General features: G+C 37.1%; 4 protein-coding genes and 2 non-coding genes across 9 annotated transcripts; 3 read left to right on the top strand and 3 right to left on the bottom strand.

Moving 5' to 3' along the window:
- Positions 1-96: 96 nt before the first annotated feature.
- Positions 97-12,003, top strand: LOC120008862 (isoamylase 3, chloroplastic). The gene is made up of 25 exons (XM_038859222.1): positions 97-257; positions 375-527; positions 644-698; positions 798-866; positions 1,067-1,224; positions 2,076-2,193; positions 2,949-3,185; positions 3,470-3,574; positions 4,228-4,332; positions 5,346-5,480; positions 5,608-5,694; positions 5,918-5,975; positions 6,198-6,261; positions 6,972-7,071; positions 7,751-7,851; positions 8,446-8,497; positions 8,676-8,738; positions 8,937-9,026; positions 9,116-9,188; positions 9,377-9,456; positions 9,828-9,932; positions 10,006-10,104; positions 10,208-10,269; positions 10,536-10,644; positions 11,379-12,003. Exons 2-25 carry the CDS (start codon positions 403-405, stop codon positions 11,487-11,489), a joined length of 2,361 nt encoding a protein of 786 aa, XP_038715150.1. The 5' UTR covers positions 97-257; positions 375-402; the 3' UTR covers positions 11,490-12,003.
- Positions 12,004-12,839: 836 nt separating this feature from the next.
- Positions 12,840-13,027, top strand: LOC120010023. The gene has a single exon (XR_005470809.1). It is a non-coding gene; the product is annotated as a small nucleolar RNA U3 (small nucleolar RNA).
- A 1,046-nt stretch (positions 13,028-14,073) lies between these two features.
- On the top strand, positions 14,074-14,282 carry LOC120010022. Its single transcript, XR_005470808.1, has one exon. It is a non-coding gene; the product is annotated as a small nucleolar RNA U3 (small nucleolar RNA).
- A 417-nt stretch (positions 14,283-14,699) lies between these two features.
- On the bottom strand, positions 14,700-15,664 carry LOC120008863 (blue copper protein). The gene is made up of 2 exons (XM_038859223.1): positions 15,351-15,664; positions 14,700-15,260 (listed from the first exon to the last, which is right to left on the bottom strand). Exons 1-2 carry the CDS (start codon positions 15,514-15,516, stop codon positions 14,872-14,874), a joined length of 555 nt encoding a protein of 184 aa, XP_038715151.1. The 5' UTR covers positions 15,517-15,664; the 3' UTR covers positions 14,700-14,871.
- Positions 15,665-17,370: 1,706 nt separating this feature from the next.
- LOC120008955 (28 kDa ribonucleoprotein, chloroplastic) lies at positions 17,371-20,976 on the bottom strand. 2 transcript variants are annotated; one of them, XM_038859358.1, is made up of 6 exons: positions 20,497-20,976; positions 20,289-20,387; positions 19,621-19,905; positions 19,265-19,463; positions 18,508-18,532; positions 17,371-17,587 (listed from the first exon to the last, which is right to left on the bottom strand). In XM_038859358.1, the coding sequence occupies exons 1-4, from the start codon at positions 20,890-20,892 to the stop codon at positions 19,323-19,325; spliced, it is 921 nt and encodes a 306-aa protein (XP_038715286.1). In that variant the 5' UTR covers positions 20,893-20,976; the 3' UTR covers positions 17,371-17,587; positions 18,508-18,532; positions 19,265-19,322. The 2 variants fall into 2 exon arrangements, with proteins under 2 accessions (XP_038715286.1, XP_038715285.1); XM_038859357.1 differs by lacking the exon at positions 18,508-18,532.
- A 319-nt stretch (positions 20,977-21,295) lies between these two features.
- Positions 21,296-25,415, bottom strand: LOC120009094. 3 transcript variants are annotated; one of them, XM_038859550.1, is made up of 7 exons: positions 24,981-25,415; positions 24,587-24,862; positions 23,068-23,225; positions 22,774-22,879; positions 22,573-22,698; positions 22,212-22,391; positions 21,296-21,637 (listed from the first exon to the last, which is right to left on the bottom strand). In XM_038859550.1, the coding sequence occupies exons 1-6, from the start codon at positions 25,170-25,172 to the stop codon at positions 22,254-22,256; spliced, it is 996 nt and encodes a 331-aa protein (XP_038715478.1). In that variant the 5' UTR covers positions 25,173-25,415; the 3' UTR covers positions 21,296-21,637; positions 22,212-22,253. The 3 variants fall into 3 exon arrangements, with proteins under 3 accessions (XP_038715478.1, XP_038715475.1, XP_038715476.1); XM_038859548.1 differs by lacking the exon at positions 21,296-21,637 and adding an exon at positions 21,672-22,099; XM_038859547.1 differs by lacking the exon at positions 21,296-21,637 and having other exon boundaries at positions 21,671-22,391.
- Positions 25,416-25,617: the final 202 nt, after the last annotated feature.

Raw genomic sequence — 25,617 nt, 5'->3', positions numbered from 1 at the left:
GCCTGGGCCTGGGCCTGGGCCTGGGGTTGACATGGGCCTGAGACAACCTATTAGTAATCAATGACGTGATATTATTATTTGGGGGGGAAAGGTTATGGCGAGCACGTGTGTTGCTCGAGAGATACATGGAATGAAGCCACTCACTTGACCGTTCACGTGGCAGACATTTATATGAAGTAGGATTGTAGGAAGCATCCCGCTTCGATGACGCTCTCGGAAGTCGGAACTGGGACCCTTCCAAAAAATCACAAGTAAAGGTCTGTCTCTCACTCAAATCTCACCTCTCACACTAAAAGTCTGAAACTTAAAAAAGTTTTCTGAAAGTTTGATTCTCTTTTCCTCACCTCCTTTTCTGTTTTCTCTGTGAATCTAAGCAACACAAAAGGAACCTTTTTCACAAATATGCTTCAACCTCTTCCGCTTCTATGCGATTCCAGCGTTATGAAGTTTTCTATATGTGCCTCTACTCTTCCGCTTCATACTCGTTCGACTTCTGCTGCTGGAGCTTCTTCTCTGCTCGATATGGGGTAATAATACGCCGATCACACTCTCTCACTCAATCCAATGTATCTACGTTATCATTCAGTGTCCACGCCCTTGACTCAGTAACTTTCTTTCTCGTTCCTTGCGGTGTTTTCTACAGATTCATGTTGAGTAAACAAACTACAGACAGCAGTGGACATGGAGTTTTCAGTAAGGCAAGTTCTTCTTCTTGTAGTGTGATGAGGGATATCAAAAAAATTTCATTCGAATTTCGAGTTGTGATTCATCACCTGATTTTTTTTGGCATAGGTTAGACAAGGGGCCGTACCAAGCAGTTGGCAGCCAATGTCCATACTCGAGGTGCTAAAGAACGTGTACTGGAGGTAACCTAAGATTTACGATATTCATATGTGGCTTTACTTTTTTACTTTTAAAATATTTATGAACACGCTCATAACGAACGAAAATGGAAACAAATTTCATCTGAATCGATGTTATCTTCTTTTCTTTTTTACATTGGAAATAACACCCGGTATTAGATATATCTAAGTATCATATATACTATTAATCTTGTAATTCGTAGGAAGAAGCCCCTCAAATTTCAGAATCCAGGCCATCACTAAAACTTTTTCCAGGTCAAGCATTCCCTCTTGGCGTATCAGAAGTTGATAACGGGATCAATTTTGCTATTTTCTCTCAGCATGCAACTGCAGTCACACTTTGCTTATCACTTCCTGAAAGGTGGGAGCACGATTTCATTCTGATGGATTTTCTTTTGGGCTTGTCTTAAATTTTCCTTGATTTGGTGCTAGTAATCAAATTAGACGGGAATTTCTTGCTTACAGTGAGTGTGCTTTTCTTTTTCTTCTTCATTGCTAAGTTGTCTCCAACTCTATGGCCAGATTTAGATATGGTGTGGTTCTTGAAGCTCATTTGAGATTATGTTGTTGTGATCTTTATACTTTAATTATAATGTTATAGTTATTTTACACAGATGCTTCCAGATCCTTATATTATTTTATAAACTTCAATTGATATTTTGTACTGTAGTGATTGTCTGGGTGTGTGTGCACTTGCATGTGCTTTATTTTCACTTTTTATTACTTGAGATAGTGAAGACACTGACAGGGTACGATCTTAATACAAATAGCTACAATGTACGAGACCAATTTGATCCAGGAAAAGACTTTTGTGGGCCATGTATTTGTTCCCCTGCCAATTGAATGACATAATTCCTAGGTTTCATCTCATCTTTCATTGATGTAAGATACAGTGAGAGTGATATGATCTCTGACCCTCTTTGCTTTGGTTGTTTAACTATTTCCAATTTTCCAAAAAGAAGTTTTCATAATGTATTTGGAATGAGTTGATGTTTAAGGTAGATTATTGTTGGGTGATGTGTGTGGGTAGGTGCATAAGTATACAGGTGGTGACTGGTGAGGGGTGCTTTGAAGTTAATCTTGGTGTAGCTTTGATGTCACCTGTGTGATGATAGCTGCATACTGTTTTTGGTGGCTTTCAATTATTTAGATATTTTTCCAGTTGATGTCAAGTTCTCTGAGTTTTCTCTTTCATTTCCAAACAAACATCAGGTTTTTTTCTGGTTTATTTATTGATGGGAAGATTACCCGGCTGGATGATGGAATGATTGAGCTTAGCTTGGATCCTCGTGTGAATAAAACAGGAGATATTTGGCACATTTGTATTGAGGTAGTTTTGTTTCAAGTGGCATTATGTTAATCATTTTTAGGCATGTTTCTTCAAGTATCAGTAGTTTTTGTTTTCATCATTGAAGTGGAAGCCAATTGGTTGGTTTCTCTGGTTTTATTCCATTCGATCTACAGATTCGAACATATTTTGATTGTGATATGGTTCCCTGAGTGCACTGTTTTCTGGTAATTATGTGTGCAGCTTCTATCACTGGTAGATAGTATTGTCTTTTTATCTGCATCTTGCAGTGTTAAGTTGAGTGGAGATTGTTTGCTGTTTCCAATGGTAAGATACTAGGAATTGCACTGATTAATGATGTAAATGAAACTGACTGCCTTTGAGAATCCTCCATGCAAAATATCTTGCATGATGGACTGATAAGACTAAATATATCCATTCTATTTGTTTTTGTTAATGTTCAAACTGTGTGTTTGTGGCCTAGTGCGTACCATTTGCCTGGGGGGAGGTAGAGCATTTAGGGGGTAACTTTTTCCATGTGAGCACATACAGCATTGTAGAGTCGGTTTTTCTTTGTTTTGATTGGTGAGTTATGACCATGCAAATCTACTAATTAGTTTCTAAATATGTGGACAAATACAAAAGGTTGTGGATTAGGCTTATATTCTTTTGACTTTGTTCAGTTGGGTGCTGTTAATTTTACATTTAATCATTATCACCTCATGCTTATCAAAATTAGTGACTGCTGTTTTAACTTTGGCTATGTGCCTTTTGACAATATTTCCTTGTAATTGTAGAATTTGCCTCAGAGCAATGTTCTGTATGGTTATCGAATGGATGGTCCTCGTGCTTGGCATCAAGGGCACAGATTTGACAGCAGTGTCGTGCTTATAGATCCTTATGCAAAGCTAGTTGATGGCCGCCGATATTTTGGTGATGCAAGACATAAGCTGTCAAAATTTCTTGGAACCTATGATTTTGATAGCTTGCCTTTTGACTGGGGAGACAATTACAAGCCTCCAAACATAGCAGAGGTACTCAAAGTTGCTTCCATTAATGTCAGGTCATATGCAGGATAACTGGCTTTTATTCTTGCTTTTTTCTCAAATGGATTTTCCATTCAACGGTAAATTCTATCTTTGACACACACAAAATCATACATCCACAAGCAGAAATCTGTTGTAACTTTTATGCTGTTCATGAGCTAATGCATCACATCAAGTAATATTGAATTTTTCGTCTCTCAAATTACATGTTGCAAATTTTTAAAAAAAATTCAGCTCCTGTGGTTTCATCGTATGAGCCATTGTCTTTGCAGAAAGATCTTGTTGTATATGAAATGAATGTTCGTGCATTTACAATTGATGAATCTAGTGGGCTGGTTCCAGATATACGTGGCAGCTACCTTGGTGTGATTGAGAAGGTATGTATCATCTTAATGAATCTGAATGATGCTAGAGTTGATACCTTTAAAACACTCAAACCTGTAACAAGATAAGAGATTTTTTCACTTGTATTCATAGACAAGGGATTTTGTGACATAATGCAAGCATCGGTGTGGTTTTTCATAATGGACATTGTGGTGCAAGTGAGTGACCTAATATGGAATTGCAAAGTAATTTTGAGAGAGACGAATTAAAATTTACTAGTGGCGTGTGTTTCAATATGATGAGCTAGAAGCTTGCAACTTGCAAGTATCTTAACATTCCATCTCGAATGCTATGTATGAAAAATAAAGAAATAAAAAAACATAAATTAATAGGAAGGACATTAATTATGAAATAATATTGAATTTCAATAAGAAATAGGAAGGCTTGCTCATCGATGGCCCAAAAGTGGGTAGGGAGTACTCTATGCTTTGAATTTGGCATGTGAAACTCTAGTTTAATAGGATCCTGCCATCCTTGAGAACTTCTGATGCATGCTGGTGGGCTCTTTCTCCAATCCTAAAGCTGCTGTTGCATTTCCAGTTTCCTCTTATTGATATTATTCTTCAATTATTTATGCAAGTAAGATCTTCTTGGACAGTTTCTACAATTATTTTTCTAACTTTTTCGTTTGTAATTCAATAATAAGATCCCACATCTTCTAGAGCTTGGTATCAATGCAGTGGAGTTGCTGCCTGTCTTTGAATTTGATGAGTTTGAGTTTCAGAGGCGCCCAAACCCTAGAGATCATATGGTAAAATAGAGTATTTCATTTTCTGTGCTTCATGCCCTTCAAATCTCATATATAGATGGAATAGTTACTGTCTGAGTGCTTTTTCTTATTGCAAAAGCTCAAAAACCCCTTCATGTTATTTATTTGTATGTTTCTTCTTCCCCTGTCTGAAAATGATATTGTGGAACTCGTTGTGCTTAAACCTTATAGCGTTGATGTTGTGAATGAAATCTTCTGGTTTCTTTGGTTTTATCTTCTGATGTTATATTGATTTTTCCATTTGGAGCTTTAACTTGATAGCTATTAGGGCAGATAAAGTGTGGAACGATGTCATATAATCGTAATTTTGTTCCACAAAGAATATCCTTTTGGCAAAACTAATAATTCAAGAAGACGCAATAATTTCTCGAAGAACATCATGTTTGTTTTGTGAAAACTATAGATGCTGAGTTTCTATTAATAGACACATATACTGTAAGGGGTAGAAAAGGTGAGCTTTTAGCAGAATGAGGAGTATACATTACAGAATTTTACTTTTTTAGCCATCTTATGGTGGGGCAACCTCCTGCAGAATGTGTGATAGGTTAAAAAAAAGAATAATTACATATTGAGGTACATCTGGCTCTCACTCTCTCAAAATATGCTACTGAAAGTACAAAAAGCAAGCATTGTTCAATTGAGTTCTTGATTTACAGTGAACCTTAAACATGGAATAAAATTCCTTGCCTTTGAATATGAAAATTGATGGGTGATAAATCATTCATCAAAATGCATTAGCTGAGAAGTTTATACAGTTCCTGACTGATAGTTCATGAGATTATTTGACTTCATACTGTACATGGTCTTCTATATTCTAATAAGGAGATGAATAGTTGATCAAACCAAGGAAAAGAACAGAGAGAGAGAGAGAGAGAGAGAGAACTGAAAAGAGTGTAATTTTCCGATGTCCTTTGTTTCCTGCAACATCTAATTGGTGCTTTTATCTGTTCTAATGAGGGTGAAGCTTTGATTTTTCTTTCTTGTTTCATTTCTAGATAAATACTTGGGGTTACTCCACGATAAATTTCTTTGCTCCTATGAGTCGGTATGCTAGTGATGGTGGAGGACCCTGTAAGGCTTCCTTGGAGTTCAAAAAGATGGTTAAAGCCTTGCATGGTGCAGGTATAGAGGTAAACCATGTCTTTTTTCGCTCTCATGGCAAAATGCATGCTCTTTTTAGGGGAATTAGTTTATCTTTGTTTTTATTATCTTGGGGGTCGGAAATACATCTTATGAAGTGTAGTGACATTTCTGCAGGTTATTTTGGATGTTGTATATAATCATACAAATGAGGCTGATGATGACAACCCTTATATAACTTCATTCCGAGGCATAGATAATAAGGTGATTGCACTTCTGGTGCTAACTTTACCAAGTAATGCAGCATCCATTTCTTACTTTGTTGCGTTTAAACTATTCCATGTTTCATTTGTTTTAATAAATTAGGTATGCTAATTTTGGAACTAAAATGGTTCACGATGGCACTACTATCTCAGTTTGTAGTCGATCACTCTCCTTGGATATTTTCTTCATTTCCGATGGATATATCCTATACCTTCATCTGCAGGTTTATTACATGGTGGATCTGAACAATAATGCACAGTTGCTGAACTTCGCTGGCTGTGGTAATTTGTCATATTTGAATACACTTATATCCCTTTCTCTCTCCAAATTTATTCTGCAGTTGATGTGTTTGATGTTCATGTCATATTAGGACTACTTCATTTATTTATTTTTTTCAGTTGGTTGACACTGTACAAAGATTTTCACTGCAAATATGTTGATTTCTGGTAAATAACTAAAAAGTCCATGACTAATCTCTGTTGCAAAATCTTGTTGGTCTTCAGGGAATACATTTAATTGTAATCATCCTGTGGTTATGGAGCTCATCCTTGACAGCTTAAGGCACTGGTAAGGCCATATACCAAAGATCATGGGATAACCAACTTCATATTATTTGTGAATGGAATCCAATGTATATTCATGATGTTTTAAACTTTTGGCTTCATCTTGCCGTATGACTTAACTGGTGCTTGGGGAGAGTGGTCCTCATGATTCATGAAAAAAGATAAGAAAAAACCATGTCTGAATCTTTGCTGACAACATCATATTATAGTAGACTGAGAACCTTTATTATAGACCTTGGATCAGGTTTCCTATAATTTAGTGTATTTCTTTTATGAGGTGAAAGTTTTAAGAGGGAGAAAGAAGGTAAGCAATTGGTATGAACATGTCAGGCGTCTTTCGTGTTGTTGCTAATCATTTTAGTCTAATAACTTGGAATAGCAAATAATCAGTGTTGATTATGTGCACTTAGTTAATATCAGTTCATTAAATATTCCGAAGACCTGAATTATATCATTGTAGAATTTGTAAATAGAATTCATCCTTCTTGTCCTTGATTTAAAGTGGACTCATCCTGCTGGTCATAACTTTATATTTCTTTTTCTCCCTCCCTTCATTTTCTAGTGCTCTTTGTCGGGTTGTAATAAATTGAAATTTCATAGAAGAAGAGAGAGAGAGTGATGCATATAGTGAGATTCTTTGATAATTTTTTATACAACATTATTCCATTGTTTATGTATCAATACTTACTGTTATTTTCTTCTACCTTACTGTAGGGTTATTGAATATCACGTGGATGGTTTCCGATTTGACCTTGCCAGTGTACTATGTCGAGGAACTGATGGTTCTCCACTTAATGCTCCACCACTTATTAGGGTAAGAAATTGGCGAACATTTGTAAACACATTGTCACAAGAACGGTGCTGCATGGCTCTTTCACCTGGCTTTCCTTTATCATTTCTTTGGTTTAGACTTAAAGCAAGGAAAGTATCCACCGATTGAATTTTCAATAATTCGATAAAATGAAATGTAAAATCAAACAAATTTGAGAACCCTGGCCCCTCTTTTAGTTTCAAACTATTTGTAGTTAACCATAGGAATAGCTTGTAGCCATTTCATTAACAATCTGAATTCTCTTGCGAGGATCACAGTTTAAAGATATAATTCCCTATTGCTAGCTGATGCTTTAGAATGTCAACTTTTGTCAGTTGTCTCCCTCTATATTAATGCACCTGTGTATTCAAGTGGCTTGTTTTTGAGGCTCTTGTTAGTTGTGATCCATTTTAGAGCGTAGGCTACAAAGGGAACTGTGATTCCAATTCACAGTGGCTTGTTTTCTCCTCCTTTCTCATTGGGAGGAGTTACATTAAAGTTGCACTACTCACTTTTGAAATCATTCCATGCCAAGTTCTTGACGGCTATGCTTGAATGACTTCTATAAGTTTGGTTTTGTATCTAGGCAATAGAAAAGCTCGTCTTTCAATTACTATTGCTACTTTGTAGCTTGCAAAATTGTGTTGTTTGGTGTACTACTGACTTATCGAGAATGAATCAGGAAATTGCTAAAGATGCTGTACTGTCGAGATGTAAAATTATTGCAGAGCCTTGGGATTGTGGAGGCCTTTATCTTGTTGGAAGATTTCCCAATTGGGACCGGTAACGTCTCTTTTCATTGCCATCTTTACGTGTGTTTTTTAGAAGAACAAGTGGATGCTTCTGATTATTCATGTCTTTTTCCTTTTATTCTTGTATTGGGTAGATGATAATTTGTACTTTCCTTCAACTGTTATTTCTTCTATGGTGATATAATTGGTGGGATATTAACACTGCATCACTGTTATTGCTGCTGCTGCTGGCACTTACGTTTTCTGTTGGAAAAACTTCCCGTTATGTTTGATCAGTCAAATCCAAAAAGCAAGAGTGAAATTTTGGCATATGTTGTATACTTTCGCAGAATCTTCATCATCACCATCTTTTTGTTGATTTATCATGATGTGCACTGTGCACATGGCAATGGAACAAACTATTTGGCACATTTTTTTATTTTTTTGTTAGAAAGATGTTTTGTGCTACCAAAAAATAAACTTGCTAGTGGAATTGTATTATTCATTTATTTATACACAGGAATATCTGTAGATTGTTCCAATAGCAGATTTTTTGTGACCCTTTAGCATTGTCTTGCAAACTACGTCCTAGCTGACATTTTGGGTCCTGAAACCTGGGTGCCTCATGCTATTTTCTTCAATGCAGGTGGGCTGAGTGGAATGGGAAGTATCGTGATGACATAAGAAGATTTATAAAGGTGATACTAGCCGCTAAAAGTTTGCTCAGATGAAATTGCTTTAGATATAGCTCAGAAACAAACATGGCTTACAGGAGCCATCAAATAAGAAAGCGTTAGCTATGATATCAGATTTGGGCTTTGGTCCTAAGGGATCACCCAGTGAATCTTAACTGCATATGGTTTTTCCATAATGTAGGGTGATACTGGTATGAAAGGGGATTTTGCTACTTGTGTTGCTGGATCTGCTGATCTCTATAAAGTAAGCGCAACTGATATTATAAATATTCTTAAGCATGGTAGTGCTTGTACAGTCATCACATGATGTGTTATTACTGTTTTTTTATAAGTAATGTTATTACTGTTGAACTTACATAACTGGTGTTTGTACAATCATCTCATGATATGTTATTGCTGTACTTATGTAACTTATGGATGTCGCAATTTTTTTATTCTACAGGTTAATAAACGCAAACCTTATCATAGTGTAAATTTTGTCATTGCACACGATGGATTCACACTCTGTGATCTTGTGTCATACAACTATAAGGTAGTTTTGAATTATTTAGGGCCTAGATCTTACTTCTTTTTGTTATATGGAAACTTCTGTTTTGTCTTACTACTTTTTTGATTCTGTAGCACAATGATGCTAATGGAGAAGGTGGAAATGATGGATGCAATGATAATTTTAGTTGGAATTGTGGATTTGAAGGTAAGGTTCAAGCTTGATACTGCTTTGTGGATAGTGTCTTTGGGGTGCTGAATCTGTTAAGGATCAAAAGATGGCATACTTCTGTTGGGTTAGAAAATAATGATATGATTGCATAACTTCCATGATTTCTTGGTTTAGCGTGTTTTTGCCCCCTTCTATTTCATATTTTATGATCATCTGTTGGACAGGACAAACTGGTAATCCAGATGTTAAAGCCTTAAGGTCTCGGCAGATGAAGAACTTCCATTTGGCACTAATGATATCTCAGGTAAGCATTGGTCATTTGCTGGTATGGTATTACTTGCTGACTTGCTGTTAGTATCTCAAATTTTATTTAGTTGGGATAAACTTTTTTCCATTCATTTATGGCTGTGAGTTGCATAAGCTGAATGATTTTCATAGCTTCAGAAGTGCATCTCTTCTAGTTATTTGTTTGTTTTGTGGATCTTTGGCCAGTTTTCATTTGTCTTCCTTCAGTGTGTAGGGAGGCAATGGGATGTAAGCCTCCTAGACTTTCCTCTTCTTTTGCTTACCGAAAGTGCTCCTTAGATTGACTTCCCTTGTCCTTGTGCTGCAATAATTAGAAAGCCTTCCTTTGCTTGGCTCTGTTGTTCAATGTGAATCTGTGCATCTAACCAGGGAGTACCGATGATGCTGATGGGAGATGAATATGGGCATACACGCAATGGAAATAACAATAGTTATGGACATGATACCGCTATTAACCATTTCCAGTGGGCACTTGTAAGTTTCTCTTCCCCCCTTATTGGATGTTGTGACTCTTATCCTCGCTAACTGGCATCAACTTCTGTAACAGTTGACCGCACAGAAGAGTAGTCACTTCAGGTTTTTTTCGGAGGTGATAAAATATCGGCGAACACATCAAGTATTTAGTCATGAAAATTTTCTTGAAAAAGTAATTCCCTGCATTCATATTTTATGAAGTGGCATTTCTGAAGAATTTTGTATTTCATTTATTCACCTTTTGCTAAGCTCTGAAACAAATTCTTCCTTGGCAGAAAGATGTTACATGGCATGAGAAACACTGGCACAATTATGAAAGCAAATTCCTCGCATTTACGTAAGAAATTATTCATTTTCTGCTTATTGTTATGGAGAAAAATGTGTTGCAGTATGCGATAAGAGAAAATGTGTGACAAGTCACATCAAAATATTTAGTTCTAATTTTCCTATCAAAGAGAAGAAAATTTTAAATTATAAAAAAAAAAAAAAGAAAGAATTGGAAAACCATTTTCAGAATATGCTTGTCACCCTCTGAGATGTTCATGTATGGATCTAGAGCTGTGTGAAAACTACCATTGAAGTATTGTGTTATTGTGTCTGTAGGCTTCATGAAAAGAGTGGAAGTGACATATATTTGGCATTCAATGCTCATGACTACTTTGTGAAAGTTCCAATACCGCCACCTCCATCAAAGAGGGGTTGGTCTCGAGTGGTTAGTTTTCAGTTCCCTCTTGCAAATTTCTGAGAATTATAAGTATCTTGTTCTGCAATATCGAGTACTTTAATGATGTGGCTTGAATTGTTAAGTTTGTGTTTCACTTTAGTAAGGAAATTAAGAAATGGCTGTGATCTGTTTGTCAGAATTTTTTCCTAGTTGTTTCTATGCAGCATTTCTGCGTTAAAATTTATAACATATCTTATTTTATGTACCCACATTGATCAGTGGTAAGAAGAAATAGATTGCTTCTTACACTTCTGCAACTCCATTCTGGGACTAACCGGGTTTTAGCTCAGTAATTGACATTGCAGTGTGTTTGAATCATAAAGATGCTACCAACTTTCATTGAGATGAATGCATCTTTGAATCTTCTGCCATTCTCTACCTTCTGCAACTAATCTTAGTTTCACCAATTCATTGGCCTCTTTATGTTTTTCCTTACAATTAGCCTCTTTTCATAAAATATGATTGATTATACTTCTAACATAACAAGATCATTTTTGTAACATGACAGATGCAGATATTCTGTTATTGACAACACATGGTGATTTATAGGCTTATAGCCTTTTACATCTCTCACCTCTGCCTTTTTTTTTTTGTTTCTTAACTTGAAGCTCTCTATATTGTCAAATAGATGTATCATGAAAAATGGATTTAGTTTTGCTGGCAATCTTTTTGGCTGTCATTTGTTCATTTTGTAAACTCAACAAGTTCACTCTGAATTCTAGGTGGACACCAATCTTGAAGCTCCACATGACATTGTGGCTGAAGGCGTCCCAGGCATTGGAAGCACCTACAAGATGGCTCCATACTCTTCCCTTCTGCTCGAAGCTAAATAATGACCTGACCTCTCACATCAAAAGCTGCTAGAAAATGAGTATTATGGATGAATTACCTGCGATGGGAATCTTATAACTGGACTAGGAAGCATATTCGGGCTTCACGCTTCCAGACAAGAATAAAACTGAAGTGGGGGATTCATGCTGAATATCAGAAGAATCTTTTAAGTGTAAGCTTATATGCCAAGTCTGGAGCGGCAAACGGAAAATGGGAGTCCCCACTTATGGCTTATAGTATACGAATTTAAATATGCCAAACCAGTAATAATTTACTAAACAGCATAGAAATGCCATATAGTCTGACCAAATAAGGGGTTGAAGAGCTTAGAGCCATTTCACCAAAAACCTGTCGTGCAGATGCAATACCTTTATTTACCTTCTCAGTCATTGTAGTAGTTGCTCATGCTCTTTATTACTACATTGCTAGCAGAGTCTCAGTTGCATGCCCGTATGTATATTATGCTGGTAAATGAACAATTCATGAACTTGGTCCCTTCTGAGAGAACTTATTCCTCAACTCTAGCGGGATAATCTGATGGCTCTGCAGTCTGCAGACATTTTGCTCCACCTACGGTTAAAACAAGCAAAACACGGGTGCTACATCGGAGGCACATTGGCAACATAGATAATTGAAACCGTATACATGTAAAATGACAGCAATGGAATGTCAATCCATGGGCTTTGTCGCTCCATCCCCCGCAGGGGCAGAGAACCCCCAATAACAAAAATGTATATCATGCCTGAATCTAATTGGAGTGAGTAGGAGAATGTATCAATGGTGATGAAGGCATCAAGCATGTATCCTGAAATTGTGTTTGACAGTGCGAAAAGCAAGAATCAATGAACATTCCCCTTATCCCCTAGATGAAGATTTTCCTACTCCAGAAACTGTAACCTAAAACCTGAAAAAATAAATCCAAAAAGAGGGGGGAAAATTATTTTTTGAGACAACATATAGTTCTTGTCTATACTTCAATCATCTGATATAACGATAAGCAGCTTGTGTTCCCCAACCGTACTTGGTATATACAAGTTTTGAGTAGATTTTCTTTGTAACGTTGATTTTCCAGGAAAATCTTGTTGAGAACATTTTCTCTGTAATGTTTTCTAGCTACCGGTGACAGAGAAATATATTTTGTGAATTGTAGCACGGAAAAATGGTTTTGTTTATTCGTTTTGGGAAATAACACGTCATCTTACTTTGGCAAGTCATGATTGATGACGTGATGTGTTTATTAAAAAAAAGGACGTGATGTGATAGTTGAATAGTCAGGCAGGCACAAAATACCACATCGCAAAGAAACCAAGAGAATAAGCTGTTTATAAGGATCTCTGTGGATGAAATGTGCCACGACCTTACTTGAACAGGATCTGTTCTATAGGATCCTCTGTGTCCTTGAGTTATAAGGAGACAGGAACTTGAGTCTGGTGGATGAAATCTGGCCGTGTGATCAGAGCGTAACAGCATCGCGGTCTTCGGCCGGTGATGCAGTAGATAATCGTTCTCAGCCATTTGATGACTGGGGTTCTGACAGACTACCCATTCTTTTTCTTTCCTTGCTTTTACATCTTCTCTTTATTTTCCTTTTAATTTATTTAACATAAATTATTCCATTATTTAATAGAGTTTCATACTCATTGGAATATTATATTTATTGGAATATATTATAAAAAATATACTATAAATTTCAAATTTATATTTTTAATTTAATAAAAAATATGATCATATTATATTTTAAAATTCATATCATGACTTATTTATAAAGAGATTAAGACATAAATGTATAAGGGTATTTTGATCAATAAATTCTTCATTTTCATTTTATTCTAATAAATATTTTACATACCAAATATTGTAATCCATCATAACTATCAGTATTTCTGATACAACCAAACGTATCATTGTAATAGTCATTATCATTCTCATTCTAATTCTAATTCTAATTCCTATTCCCATTCCCATTCCCATTCACATTCCTTTGTGGAAACCAAACGTAACATGGTGTTTGATCATTGTGGTTACTGAGGATATAAGGTAGGTATTACACTAATGGGGGCCTCTCAATCTTGTCGAGATTCTCTCTTCTTGGATATCACCCCTTATATGGATTATTTGAATATCATCTCCTTAGTTCTACCTTGATCGATAGTCGATGTGTCTTTCCTGACTTGGTTGGAATCAAACTTTGAGTGCCACATGTCAAGATCTTAGTGGATGTTATTTGAGTATTTATCATATCTAAATTTTGGTTACAAAGTAGGCACTCATACTGAAGAGTCGATTTGATTTTGCAATTTTAGTTCAATGAGCTAGCAATTTTGATCACTCCAAATGATTTGTGAACATTGGGAATTTTGAGATATGACTAGATCGGTAAGGATTTCAAAGGTTTTGTTTATATATTTTGTGAATTGTGGGGGTCCACGGCAAAATGTTTTGGAAAATACAACGTCATCATGTCATGAATGATCACGTGATGTGATAGTCAATTTAAGTTAATGACAGGAGAGGAACAAAATACCACATCGAAAAGAAACCAAGAGAATAAGCTGTTTATAAGGATCTCTGTGGACTAGATATGCCACGACCTTACTTGAATAGGATCTGTTCTATAGGATCGTACATCTGTGTCCTTGTGTTATAAGGAGACAGGAACTAAAGTCTGGTGGATGAAATCTGACCGTGTGATCAGAGCGTGATTAACAGCGTTACGGTCTATGGCCGTTGATGCAGTAGATGATCGTTCTCAGCCATCTGATGGCTGGGATGGTCACACGGTTGTCTGACAGACTTGTCCTTGTGTTATAAGGAGACAGGAACTAAAGTCTGGTGGATGAAATCTGACCGTGTGATCAGAGCGTGATTAACAGCGTTACGGTCTATGGCCGTTGATGCAGTAGATGATCGTTCTCAGCCATCTGATGGCTGGGATGGTCACACGGTTGTCTGACAGACTTCCTAATTTTTTATTTTAGGCCATCAACATTTTTATGGGCCCATCTAACTCCTAGTAATGGGCTCCTAATTATGGGCCCATCTATCACTCCCACTCTATTGTCATCTCAATACAATTGAGGATTTAATGTTCACACATTAATCCTCTTTCCCAGTTTAACTTGCATATTATTTTTTTCCAAAATTACTTGTTAAGTAAACTTAAAGGACTAATTGTTAGGTGGAGAGATTTAAGGGCAGGGGAACAGAAGAAATTGAAATAAAAAAAATTACACAAAGCAACATATGCAAACGTACAGAAAAAAACATCCTACTCAACCACAACACTGGTGAACGCTCCTTCTAAACTGATAACAAGAACAGAAATAAAAGTAAAGAACAGAGCACTGCCTCTATCCTGGCCAGGGTAGAATTCCCTTGCCATATTCATGAAAAATTCAAAACAACTAATGAAACCCAGGTGATCACTAGAGCTACAAATGGGGAGAGATTATCTGAAGAAGATTCAGGTATGTTGGATTTTGGTGTGCTGGTGGTGGGTGTGGTGGTAGTAGTACTACCGCCGGAAGCAGCCGGTGAAGTGCCAGTTGATGGTGAGCCAGAGGAAGAAGATCCAGATCCAACAGTGACAGCAAGTTTCATGCCACTTCCACAATGTCCCATGGCACCACATATGAAATAATGAGTTCCTGCCTTGTTGAGTGTAATGGTGGTGGCACCACTACTGTCTGTTGTAATTGAATTTCCTAATGTGCAGCTGCTGTAGTCACTGGAACTCACTTCATCCACTGTATGCCCACCTCCATAGTTGAACACTAAAAACCAACCCAACAAAAGGAAAAGAGAGAAATTATTTGAATTGAAGTATGTAAACATTTTGGGAGTTTAGTGAATTAAAAAATTACCAAGCTTGTCACCAACTGTGAAGGTCTTGTCACTAGTCCATGTACTGTAATCAACACCCAGTACCCATCCACTGGTGTCTCCTACAGTGTAAACAGTTGCCACGCTAATTGGCACCACCATACACCAAACCAGAAGTACTATCATGCTTGCAAATGCAATTGCCATTTGGGATTTTGAGAGAAGGGAAGCTAGACGCTTGATTTGGGGTCCTAGTTGTTGGAGGATTTGAGGGGGTTTGGACTGCTTTATATAAACATGGAAAGAGACTTGGGTGAGTAAAGGTTTGGTCCACTTAATTCTATCTGTTTTCAAAAGGGTTTGTGAAAGGAACTCACTCCATGAGAGTGACTTTGGGGCAGACCTTCATACCTAATGCAGTGGGGTGGAAGTGGGTCCCAATTTCTCTGGTTTTTCTTCTAGTTGGGTCAGTTGGACATGGTTGTTGAAAAGAGGGTTTATCAAGAACTCAAAATAAGGCAGTAGCATAATTAGGCACCAAAAAGGGCATGAGCATGGGTTTAAGATAGAAAAAAATATATATGGGTTTTGTTTATAGTTTACTTTTGCCTCCCACTGATAGATTATGATTGAAGATTAGATTAATTAGTAGCTATGAGTTTATGGGAGACATGTTAGAATTAAAGATGGGAATATCTTAAACATTAATTAAACTAAGAAGGACATGATTATGTGATGGAAGATAATACAACACAGTACTACATGCTTCAAACCTACTCAAAGTAGTCTGAAAGGAAAGTTGAGCTGTTGCTTTGTGATTACAGGGCCGTAACTAAAACTTTGACATGGTTGTCCAATAATGTTCTTCTGTAAACCTAAATGGGTATTCAAAATACTAATAGAATTGCTCTCATGTTCTACATTATCCATCTACTGCACTTTTTTATGATACATTGAAAAGGTTGATGTGCATTGTCCCTATCGTAGGCGCACCAGCAAAATTTTATGTTATGCCCCGCAAGTAACCCAATTTGAAGAAGAAATCTCAAAGGTGATGCCAAAACAGAGCACAAAGCCACATACGCTATATTGTACTAAAATTAGTAACTGATTTGATTAATGAGACCGGATGATTGAATTGTGTCTTTGAATCTAATGGGTTTGGTCAATTGGTTGCCTAGACTAGATGGTCAGATATATTGTTCAGAGTCGCAGACTAACTCCCATCTTTTGCAGTATATTTCTTTTGCATTTTACTAAGACTTTGTGTTAATAATGTAGGATAAGTTTCCCAGTAATTAGGAGAGTGGGTTTATTATTAATACTTTTAGTAATTCAATATCTTTTAGGATTTTTTTGTTTTTGTTTAAATAGGGTTGTGACCCGTCAAACTAAATAACCTTGAAATAAAATACCTCTGCTGCACTGTGCGTTTTCGGAGTATTATGCTCTGTTTAATTATTTTTATGTAAGGGATTAACACAATTCGTACCTTTGATCCTTTTTTTGCACTGGGTCAAATAACCTGAAATGTTTATAACCAGAATTGATCAAACTGGTTGTACACGATAAAAGAAAGAGTATATATATACATCCACATAGCAACAAACATGATGCGTGGTGCAGGAACATCATTAGGGTTTTAGACGACCTTAGAGAGGGTGGGGAGTCCCTATTATGATATTGACATTTCACCTAACCAGTATGTATGATCATGATGAGTTTTTCAGTGAAAAGTAATCAAAAGCTGTGGCATGATTTCCCAATAGAACAGGTGGGTTCCTATCGCATGCTATATTCAAGAAAGGCATACATTTATTTGGGAAAGTAGTTGGTGATCTTTTGCTTTGGTTGGGGCATTTGCTCCTTTTTAGGGTTTCTGGTCAACTGCCTCTCCCTCCTCTGTGTGATTATGCATGCATATCTGCAACTCTGTACAATCACCAACTACACCCTATTAGTTTGGCTTCAGGTATTTGATAAAGAATATTTCCCTTTCAACTTCATCTGTAAAGACTTTACTAGGACACATGGACAGAGGTGGCTTTGTTTGGAACATACTGACCGAAAATTTTAATTTATTTGCTACTTTTCTACTGATTCAAGGCTCAAGTTTCTCAATCACCAATCCATTTTAATATAATATTCTATCAGTAACACATTATAACAAACATGTTTATCGCCATGAAATATCCTCCAATCTAGTACAGCAATAGCACATTCCTTGTATTCAGACTGGTCGATTGGATAAGAGCAATCAGCTGGGTGGAGGTGAAATCTGCACACAATGGACAAATGAAACTTTTTAGGCAGGAAGGAGAAATTGATGCAATGCATTACATTAGAATGTGAACGAATAGAAAACGTAAGTGTGTTCGGTGAGAGATGAAACATGAGAGAACGATTGTGATCACAAGAAGAAATTGCGCACAATTTTCTGAGATAAGAGGAGAACAGAGGGACAAGCATCCATTGTAAACAGAAAACAAGACGGACGGTAGAACTGTATACTATTCCAGAAATAACAGTCATAAACAAAAGCCTGTATTGCTTAAAAAATGAACCTCACAGCAAAAAGGAACTCAAGATGCAAATGCATACCGAATTTATAACTAGCAAATAAGGAGCTTGTGCACTGTTCAGGCTTTGTTTGGATTTTATAAACCTATACTGAATGTTTGTTAGTCTCAGAGAGAAAGAGGGATCAATTTGGCACGAAATTTTTTCAGATGGCTTAAACAATGACATGGAGTTGTAGTCCACAATGAAAGTCATCAATACATAATGTAATCAGCTAAATTGATGAAAGCGTTTGCAAATAAAAAGCTCGTTGAGAGAGAAAGGGTTTAGGGGTTATCATACACTTTTTACAATGCCATTCAAACAATGGGACCATCACCATGAGTAGCAATATATTGTTTCTGGATAAAAGTTCAGTTCAGCTACCAAACCCACCGCCCCTGCCCCCGCCCCCGCACCCCCACCAAAAAAAAAAGAGAAAAAAATAGAACTTTCATTCACCTGGTAATCATCCAATTTTGTGGCTCGACAAAGAATAAAATATAAATCTAACATCACCTAGAAAGCCTCGCCTGAAGGCCCAAAGCATGTTTACCAAGGAAGCTCAAGAAGGTAGATCCTAATGGTCGTTTAAGAATATTATATTAGAAGTTCATGTTGAGAGTTCATCCCACATACCCTATATAAGTTCACAGCCAGGATTCTGCAGGAGCGAATGGAAAAGGTCATGGCCAAGTACACAAAGATGACCGAAGTTACACGAAACTACAAAGAATTTACTTAACATCAGGCTACCCGAAGATGTTCTTCCACTCAAATTCTTTCCAGTCAAGCAATTCAAATTTCAGGGAAATACTTTCTTGTATTCACTGGCCAAAAATGCTACTTATAGAAGAATGATCATATTTTATAGTTTTTTTTTTTCCAAAGGAAAGTAAGATTATCACATGCAAAAAAAAATTGTGGAAGAAAAATGAAAATCCAGTTTGTCCTAAATGATTGAAAAAATACAGTGGCCACGGCATTTTGTTTCTCCGAGGGTTCTACTTACTTTACTGTATTGGCAGCATTGTGGAAAAAGGGTTATGTTACAATACAAATTTTAGGAAATCTAAGAGTGGATAGTAGAGCCTAAATTATAAATATGCTCCATTTTATTCTAGGCATTGCAGATTTGAGAACAAAATGGAGATGCAGAAAGTACATACCAGCTAACTAAACAGACACACGAATATATTAGTTTAAGATCTGAAAAAGGTATTTCAGTAAAATTTGTATTGTAACATAACCCTTTTTCCACAATGCTCCATTTTACTCTAGGCTTTGCAGATTTGAGAACAAAATGGAGATGCAGAATGTGCATACCAGCTAACTAAACAGACACACGAAGAATATAGTAGTTTAAGATCTGCGAAAGGCATTTCAGAGGGTTTACCTACAAAATTTCCAAGTGAAGAAACTGATAAAAAATCAATGCTTCCATAGTTGGACAATCAACTTTTGTCAGTAGTATCCTTTTGCTCTGTGCCTGAGGTCAACTCATTCGGAGTATCATCAGAAGGTGAATGCTCTTTTGCTTGCGCTTTCACAAACTGTCTGCTACGTTTCACCCGAATTGGTCTTCCCATAAAAATCTGCACGAAAGAAATTTCTCAGAGTTCTTCACTTCTAATTCCAGGCAGTCTTCGAATTTAACAATGCAGTCTAGTATCAATCTATGTCCATGCTGGCATGCTCTTTCAAATTTTACGATTTAAATAGTTTAGCTTAATCAACTGAATGCAGCATTACCTTTCCTTCGAATGCAGCAAGCGCCTCATCAGCTTCTTTCTTTGTCTTGAAAGCGACAAATCCATACCCAGAGGACCTTCTTGGATTCTCATGAAATATAACTTCAGCAGAAACAACGTTTCTGCCCTCTGCCTTAAAGAACTCCCGAAGATGTTGAGACCTTGCTTCATAGGACAGATTTGCCACAAACAGATTGAACGTAGGCACCGGCCTAGGTACAGATGGGAGACGTTTTTTCTTTTTCAGCTTTGCATAATTGACTCTTAAAGGACGACCCTCAAATTCCTAAACCAAATTCATGAGACCACACATTATAAATAAGAATAGAAAGAGGAAGCTCCTCAAGAGTACCACCAGTCCACCACCAAGTGTAATAGAAAACTGATCATCCACCATTAGTTCGTGACTTTGTGCATGAAGATAAATTTCGCCATTGTCTTTTCAGGCCGATTAGGTTTCCTAAAACTAAAAATTGCAGCACTCAAAGATACAAATGAACCAAACAGTTGCATCAAACTCAAGTCAAATGGATTTATATGTTAGAAAATGTTCGGAAATAACTAATTGCATTTATAGTCAAATCACCTCAAGAAAGCTAACTAGCTAATGAGACGAAAGTCACAAGAACTTGAGATAAAACCATGAAGCAATTGGAAGGATATGCTTACATATGAATCGAGATTACTGAGAGCAGCAGCAGCCTCTTCAGGTGAGCCCATGCTGACAAATGCCAAGCCCCTGTTATTGGTCTTGCTATACATCGAAAACTAAACAACAGCAGAGACACACATCAGTAATTCAATCGAAAGAAAAATCTCAAATATGGAAACCAAAATTCTTCTCAACAACAACGATTAAACAAGTAATTTACAATACCTCAACATCGAGAACCGTCCCAAACTTCCCAAACAGAGACCGAATATCCTCAGCAGTGCACGTCCAAGGTACATTCGAAGCAAGCAACCTGGTATTGGAAAACTCTTCTTCTTGTTTGGTGTCCAACTGGGGCTGGGTGGAGACATCATCAAGAACTGTGTCTTGGACAGTAGAAGAGACATGGGAAACTAAATAGCTAATTCGTCGTCTTCTAATTGGGAGAATCTGAGTCTGAATACGAGAGCAAGTAGATATAGACCAAGAAAGAATGGTGTTATTGGCCGAGTTCGTGTTTGGAGGTTTATAAAGAGACGATAATGGTGACTTTTGTGAAAATTGTTGTTCAGTGGAGAAGTGAGGGGATTGTGGGCAATGGAGAAGGCGAAGTGAAGCCATGAACACAGACTTCACTCTCTCGGATGTTTCAGCTTTGAGGTTCGGACTTTGCTAGAATTGGCTCGACCCTGAGACTACGGTTTAGATAAGAGGGGAAAGAGATTTTTTCTGGGAGGAGACGTGGACGTCGTTTGACTCAACTGGGCTTTCAATCGGCCCAGGTAATGACTTGAAGAAAGAAACAACTGCATTGTGTTTTTCTAGACTCACTTTCCATATCCAGAAAAACTCAGGCCCAAAGAAAATGGTTCAAACATGATCTTTATATTAATGTTCATTTTTGGGCTTACTTTCCATATCCAGCAAAATTCAGGCCCAACAAAAATGGTCCAAACATGATCTCTTCATTCTTGTCCCGAGGACGACACCATATACAACTTGTACTTTTTTTTTGAGAGGAAACTACTGCTTCAATAAGAAGAAATGGAACTGCGATCCGCAACAATTACAGCATCCAGATAACCTGGATTTACGTCAAACCATTGCCTACTCTCTGAGCACAACAAAGCCTTATGAGCCACCACATCAGCAGCTTTGTTAGCTCCAGGCTTAACATGACAACAGTCTACATGTGAGAAAAAAGGAAACAGATCCTTAGCACTTTTAATACATAGGCCTGTCTTAGAACGAAAATTATCATCACTATTCAGCCCTTCTATGACCAATAACGCGTCACCTTCCAGAATGATGGAGTCAAACCGAAGATCTTTAGCAAACAGGGTTGCTTCCCTCGCAGCCAAACACTCTGCAAACATAGGATTTTGAGGACCTTTTAGACAAATAGCTCTGGACGCAACATGCATACCAGCTGCATTCCTGGCAATCATACAAGTTGTACTTTGGATACCCGATAAAATTCTTTTATGATATAGCACTACTACTGTCTAATTACAGTGAAGGTGGAAATGAAAATATTACGAAGTGAATATTAATATAACTATTCGGAGTAAGCTATTTAGGATATTAACAAGAATTCCACAGAAAATATACCGCATAGAAAACATGAGAATATCTTGGGTCAGCAGTTGCTTTATAAGGTATGTATGTACTCTGTAGCCCTAAAGGATCATAATGAGTTGATTCCCCTTCCAAGATTGTCTTCTTCTCAAATTAATATGCACCAGAGTCCCGGACCATCATTGAAAAATACAAGATTAAAGAGAAAGGAATGTAAAAGACCCCCAACTCGCGAGCACTTAAGAGTGTTCTGCAAATAGCATATACAGAGCTTCAAGAAAAATAATAATTTTCCTTCTCCTTTTTTTGCTTTGGTTCAAGAAAAGCTATTTAGGGAAACCATCCAAAATACCAAGAATTACCAGGCGGTAAGAGAAGTTAGCATGATGTATGAGGACTTGTAGTCACGTCTTATGCATTCTAGATTCCGGGGAGTTGCACCTCAAGGGTGACAAAGGATATCGGGTTGAATCCAAATCATCAAAATCAATCTTCTTCCCAACTGGGCTACTCATCTTGGGACTTGATTTTCGCTTGTTTCTCTGCAAGAAAATCAAGCAAATTTCAACCTTCAGTAAGATTGTACAACTATGCTTACATGACAAGCCGGTCTCATTAGACCTATGGAGTATCTCTTAATGAGATAGTCTAGACATACGCATGCAGGCACATTTAAACATAAAAACACGCAATTAAGGAGTTATCAATTGTTCATTTTCTAACCTTGGCTGAAGCACTGCAGCTGTGTTTTCCACCAGAACCATGAACATTCTGTTCCCTGTGGTATTGTCTCAATAACTTTTTGTTTTCCTCATCCAATATGTTGTTTGCTTCAAAAAGAAGCTTGGCCTACATACCAATATTTTGCCATGAATAATGCAATCTGGAGTTAAACAAAGGAACAGATTCTATAAATATTCTCACCTCCTCTTCAGCTCTACTGAGATTAATTCTGAGATGTTCCTTATTTTTCTCAAGAGTCTTGACTTCAGCAACCAATGATATAACCTTTTGAGTTGATGGCCTCAATCTGCCTCGTACAAGGATCAGGAAAAAGAGCGTGTGAATGAATTGCAAGAAAGAGAATCCCAATATTTTGTGCTACTCAAATTTGAAAATTCTCCAGATGTTTTTAAAGTTGTAAAACTCAGAGTCAACACTAAACAAATCCACAAAACAATAGTATACCAAAAGAACTATAAATAATTGAAACCGCACCCATTCCACATTTTGAGCAACTTCTGACAAGACTCGTGTCCAATATTCCCCTCGAGGAACGCGTGTCCAGAAGCAACTTCTTTTTTATTGATGAATGTTGCTAAGACTGACTCAAGTAAAGTCTCTTCAATATCCGCTTTCTCATCAGATGAATCAACCTTAAGGAAGATGGGAAATGTACATTTGTTAGCTTCTACTAGCCATTTGTTCAACACAAGCTATGCCCAATTCAATGTCAAATAATCAGCACAATATTTAACAGGAAAAACATACTTATGGTGAATATAACCACTAAAGAGTTGGAAATAAATAAAATGGAATGAATCTGAAATTAAATCTCAATGTTTTTTTTTGGAACAGAAAATCAAATGTCCTTAGCAAGTTCCCAAACCAAATACAAGCCATATTGTTTCCCTATGAGTCAAGCTACAAAAACAGCGTCCATGAGACAAAAATATAAGGCTGTGTACATCTTTGCTTTCCAACCTCCAATACCACTATCAGAGCCTCGTGCACAAGATGATGTTTTCTTTTGTGTGTGGCAACAGCAACCACCTTTGTGTATCTATCTAACTCCACCAAACAAAGTTTCAATTATTAATCCCCAGATATTACAAACATGTGTATCAATAAGAAATCCAATATCCATCATTTCTCATTAAAAATACAATGCCAGTTTTTACATATTGCAAGAGCATGAAAAATGGAAAAACTAGGAGTCAGGAGCCTCAACCTTTTAAGGAAAATAAAAATCAGAACCATATCATTGCCGATAAACCACTGATACATTGCATGCCGCACTAACAACTATATATATATATATAGGTTAGGTTTAGTGTGGCATGGATTAATGTATGTATGGAACTAATTTGAAATCAAAATCCATATCGAACATAAATTATATCTTGATTCTTGATCTATCCAAGAGGATCATCTATCCAAGAGGATTTTAGAAGCCTCAACCTCCTAGGGAAAGACTATAGTTCAAAACCATCTAATAGCAGATAAAATCCTATGAGACTACATTAGAATACCACCACATACACCTGATAACAAGTTATGCAACCCCCAAACCATCTTCATGTGAGCCCTGGCATATATGCAACAGCATTAACATCCTGATTCTCTAGAAATAGACTTGGTATGATAATGAAACATTCTACTCAGACATAAATTTACAGAAATGATATACTTCATCAATCCCGTGACCACATCATATGTTAATGAAAAAATTCTAAACTTTCCTAAGTATTGCAATACTAAAGGACAGCTCTTGTGCACACAAGAATAAGATGGAAAAACACAAGACAGCTATCTTTTAGAGGCAAACCTTTGGAATCCTTTTAACAGAATGACTTTAAACATTATAAAGGTTTCCCTTGATTATTTAATTTATTGATATAACTGTCATCTATACCCCAACAATAACCCACTGCTATTTTCAAAACCCATATGTCACCCCAAGTAAATTAACTGAGAACCTCATAACTCAGTCAAAAAAAGCAAAACATGAAATTACCAGGCCACGACACTTGTACTCATGCTTGTACAGGTGCAATTCCTCGGCTGACCTCCCCAACTTCTCCTCCAACTGCTGGACCCTAATCTCCGCCTCTTTTGCCCTCTCGTCAGCCTCATTCCCAAAATCCATCAATGCCTCTCTATCACGGTCGTAAAGTAAACACTCCCTCTCCAATCTTTTACACTGGCTCAACAGATTGGCACACTCTGCTGCCAATTTCTGGTTCTCATCAACAAATTTTTTCAACGCTTGCGCATTCATACTCGACTCCGCCTATTAATCAGCACAGAGAAACGTCTCATAAGGAACGGACAAAGAGAGAGCTTTAAAATTCACAAATTCATGTGAATGCACACTTTTATCACAAATAAGATATTTGGACAGTACAAACCCTAGCGCGCTCAGTGATTTCGTCCTTTTCTTTCAATTTTGAAACGAGTCGAATGTACTGCTCGCGAAGTCGGCGTTGGGATTCCTCAGATGCTTGAAGCTTTAACTGAAGCGTTTGCGCAGATACAGGAAGACCCAAGGAGTGTTCGATCGATTCTTTCATGTAGTCGTCGAGTTCTTGAGGGAGATCCATTTAAAACCAGGAGTAAGAAACCCTAGATTTCAACTGTATCCCAGAAAAGAACAGAAGAAAAAGGAAATCTGGCAAAAGAGAAAGCACTAGATCGACTACGCTTCAACGATCTCTTCAATAGAGCAAGACGCCCTTAACATTACAAAAATTAAGATTTTGAGCCCTAAATTTTCTGATCAGGGTTTTGGGTCTGAGAATTTGATCTCGCTAGCTTTTCGAATTAAAATTTAAAACTTAAAAGTGAGAGCTAGCCGTTACATCGCGTTTAAATTGAAAAGACATATGGAGCCGTATTCGAGTACTTAGAGTAGAAAGCCCACGAAAACACAGGCTTCGGCCGCTGGGGCTTCAAAAATTCGGTAAGGCCCATCACAGTAAAGGCCTTGTCCACTTGTGAGCGGGCTAACTTGGGAGTCGTATTAGAGTACTTATGAATAGAAAGCCC

Source organism: Tripterygium wilfordii, chromosome 11 (genome assembly GCF_013401445.1).
Source record: "Tripterygium wilfordii isolate XIE 37 chromosome 11, ASM1340144v1, whole genome shotgun sequence".
NCBI lineage: Eukaryota > Viridiplantae > Streptophyta > Magnoliopsida > Celastrales > Celastraceae > Tripterygium > Tripterygium wilfordii.
The sequence above is the reverse complement of the archived record's forward strand: the minus strand, read 5'-3'. Positions and strand labels throughout refer to the sequence as shown.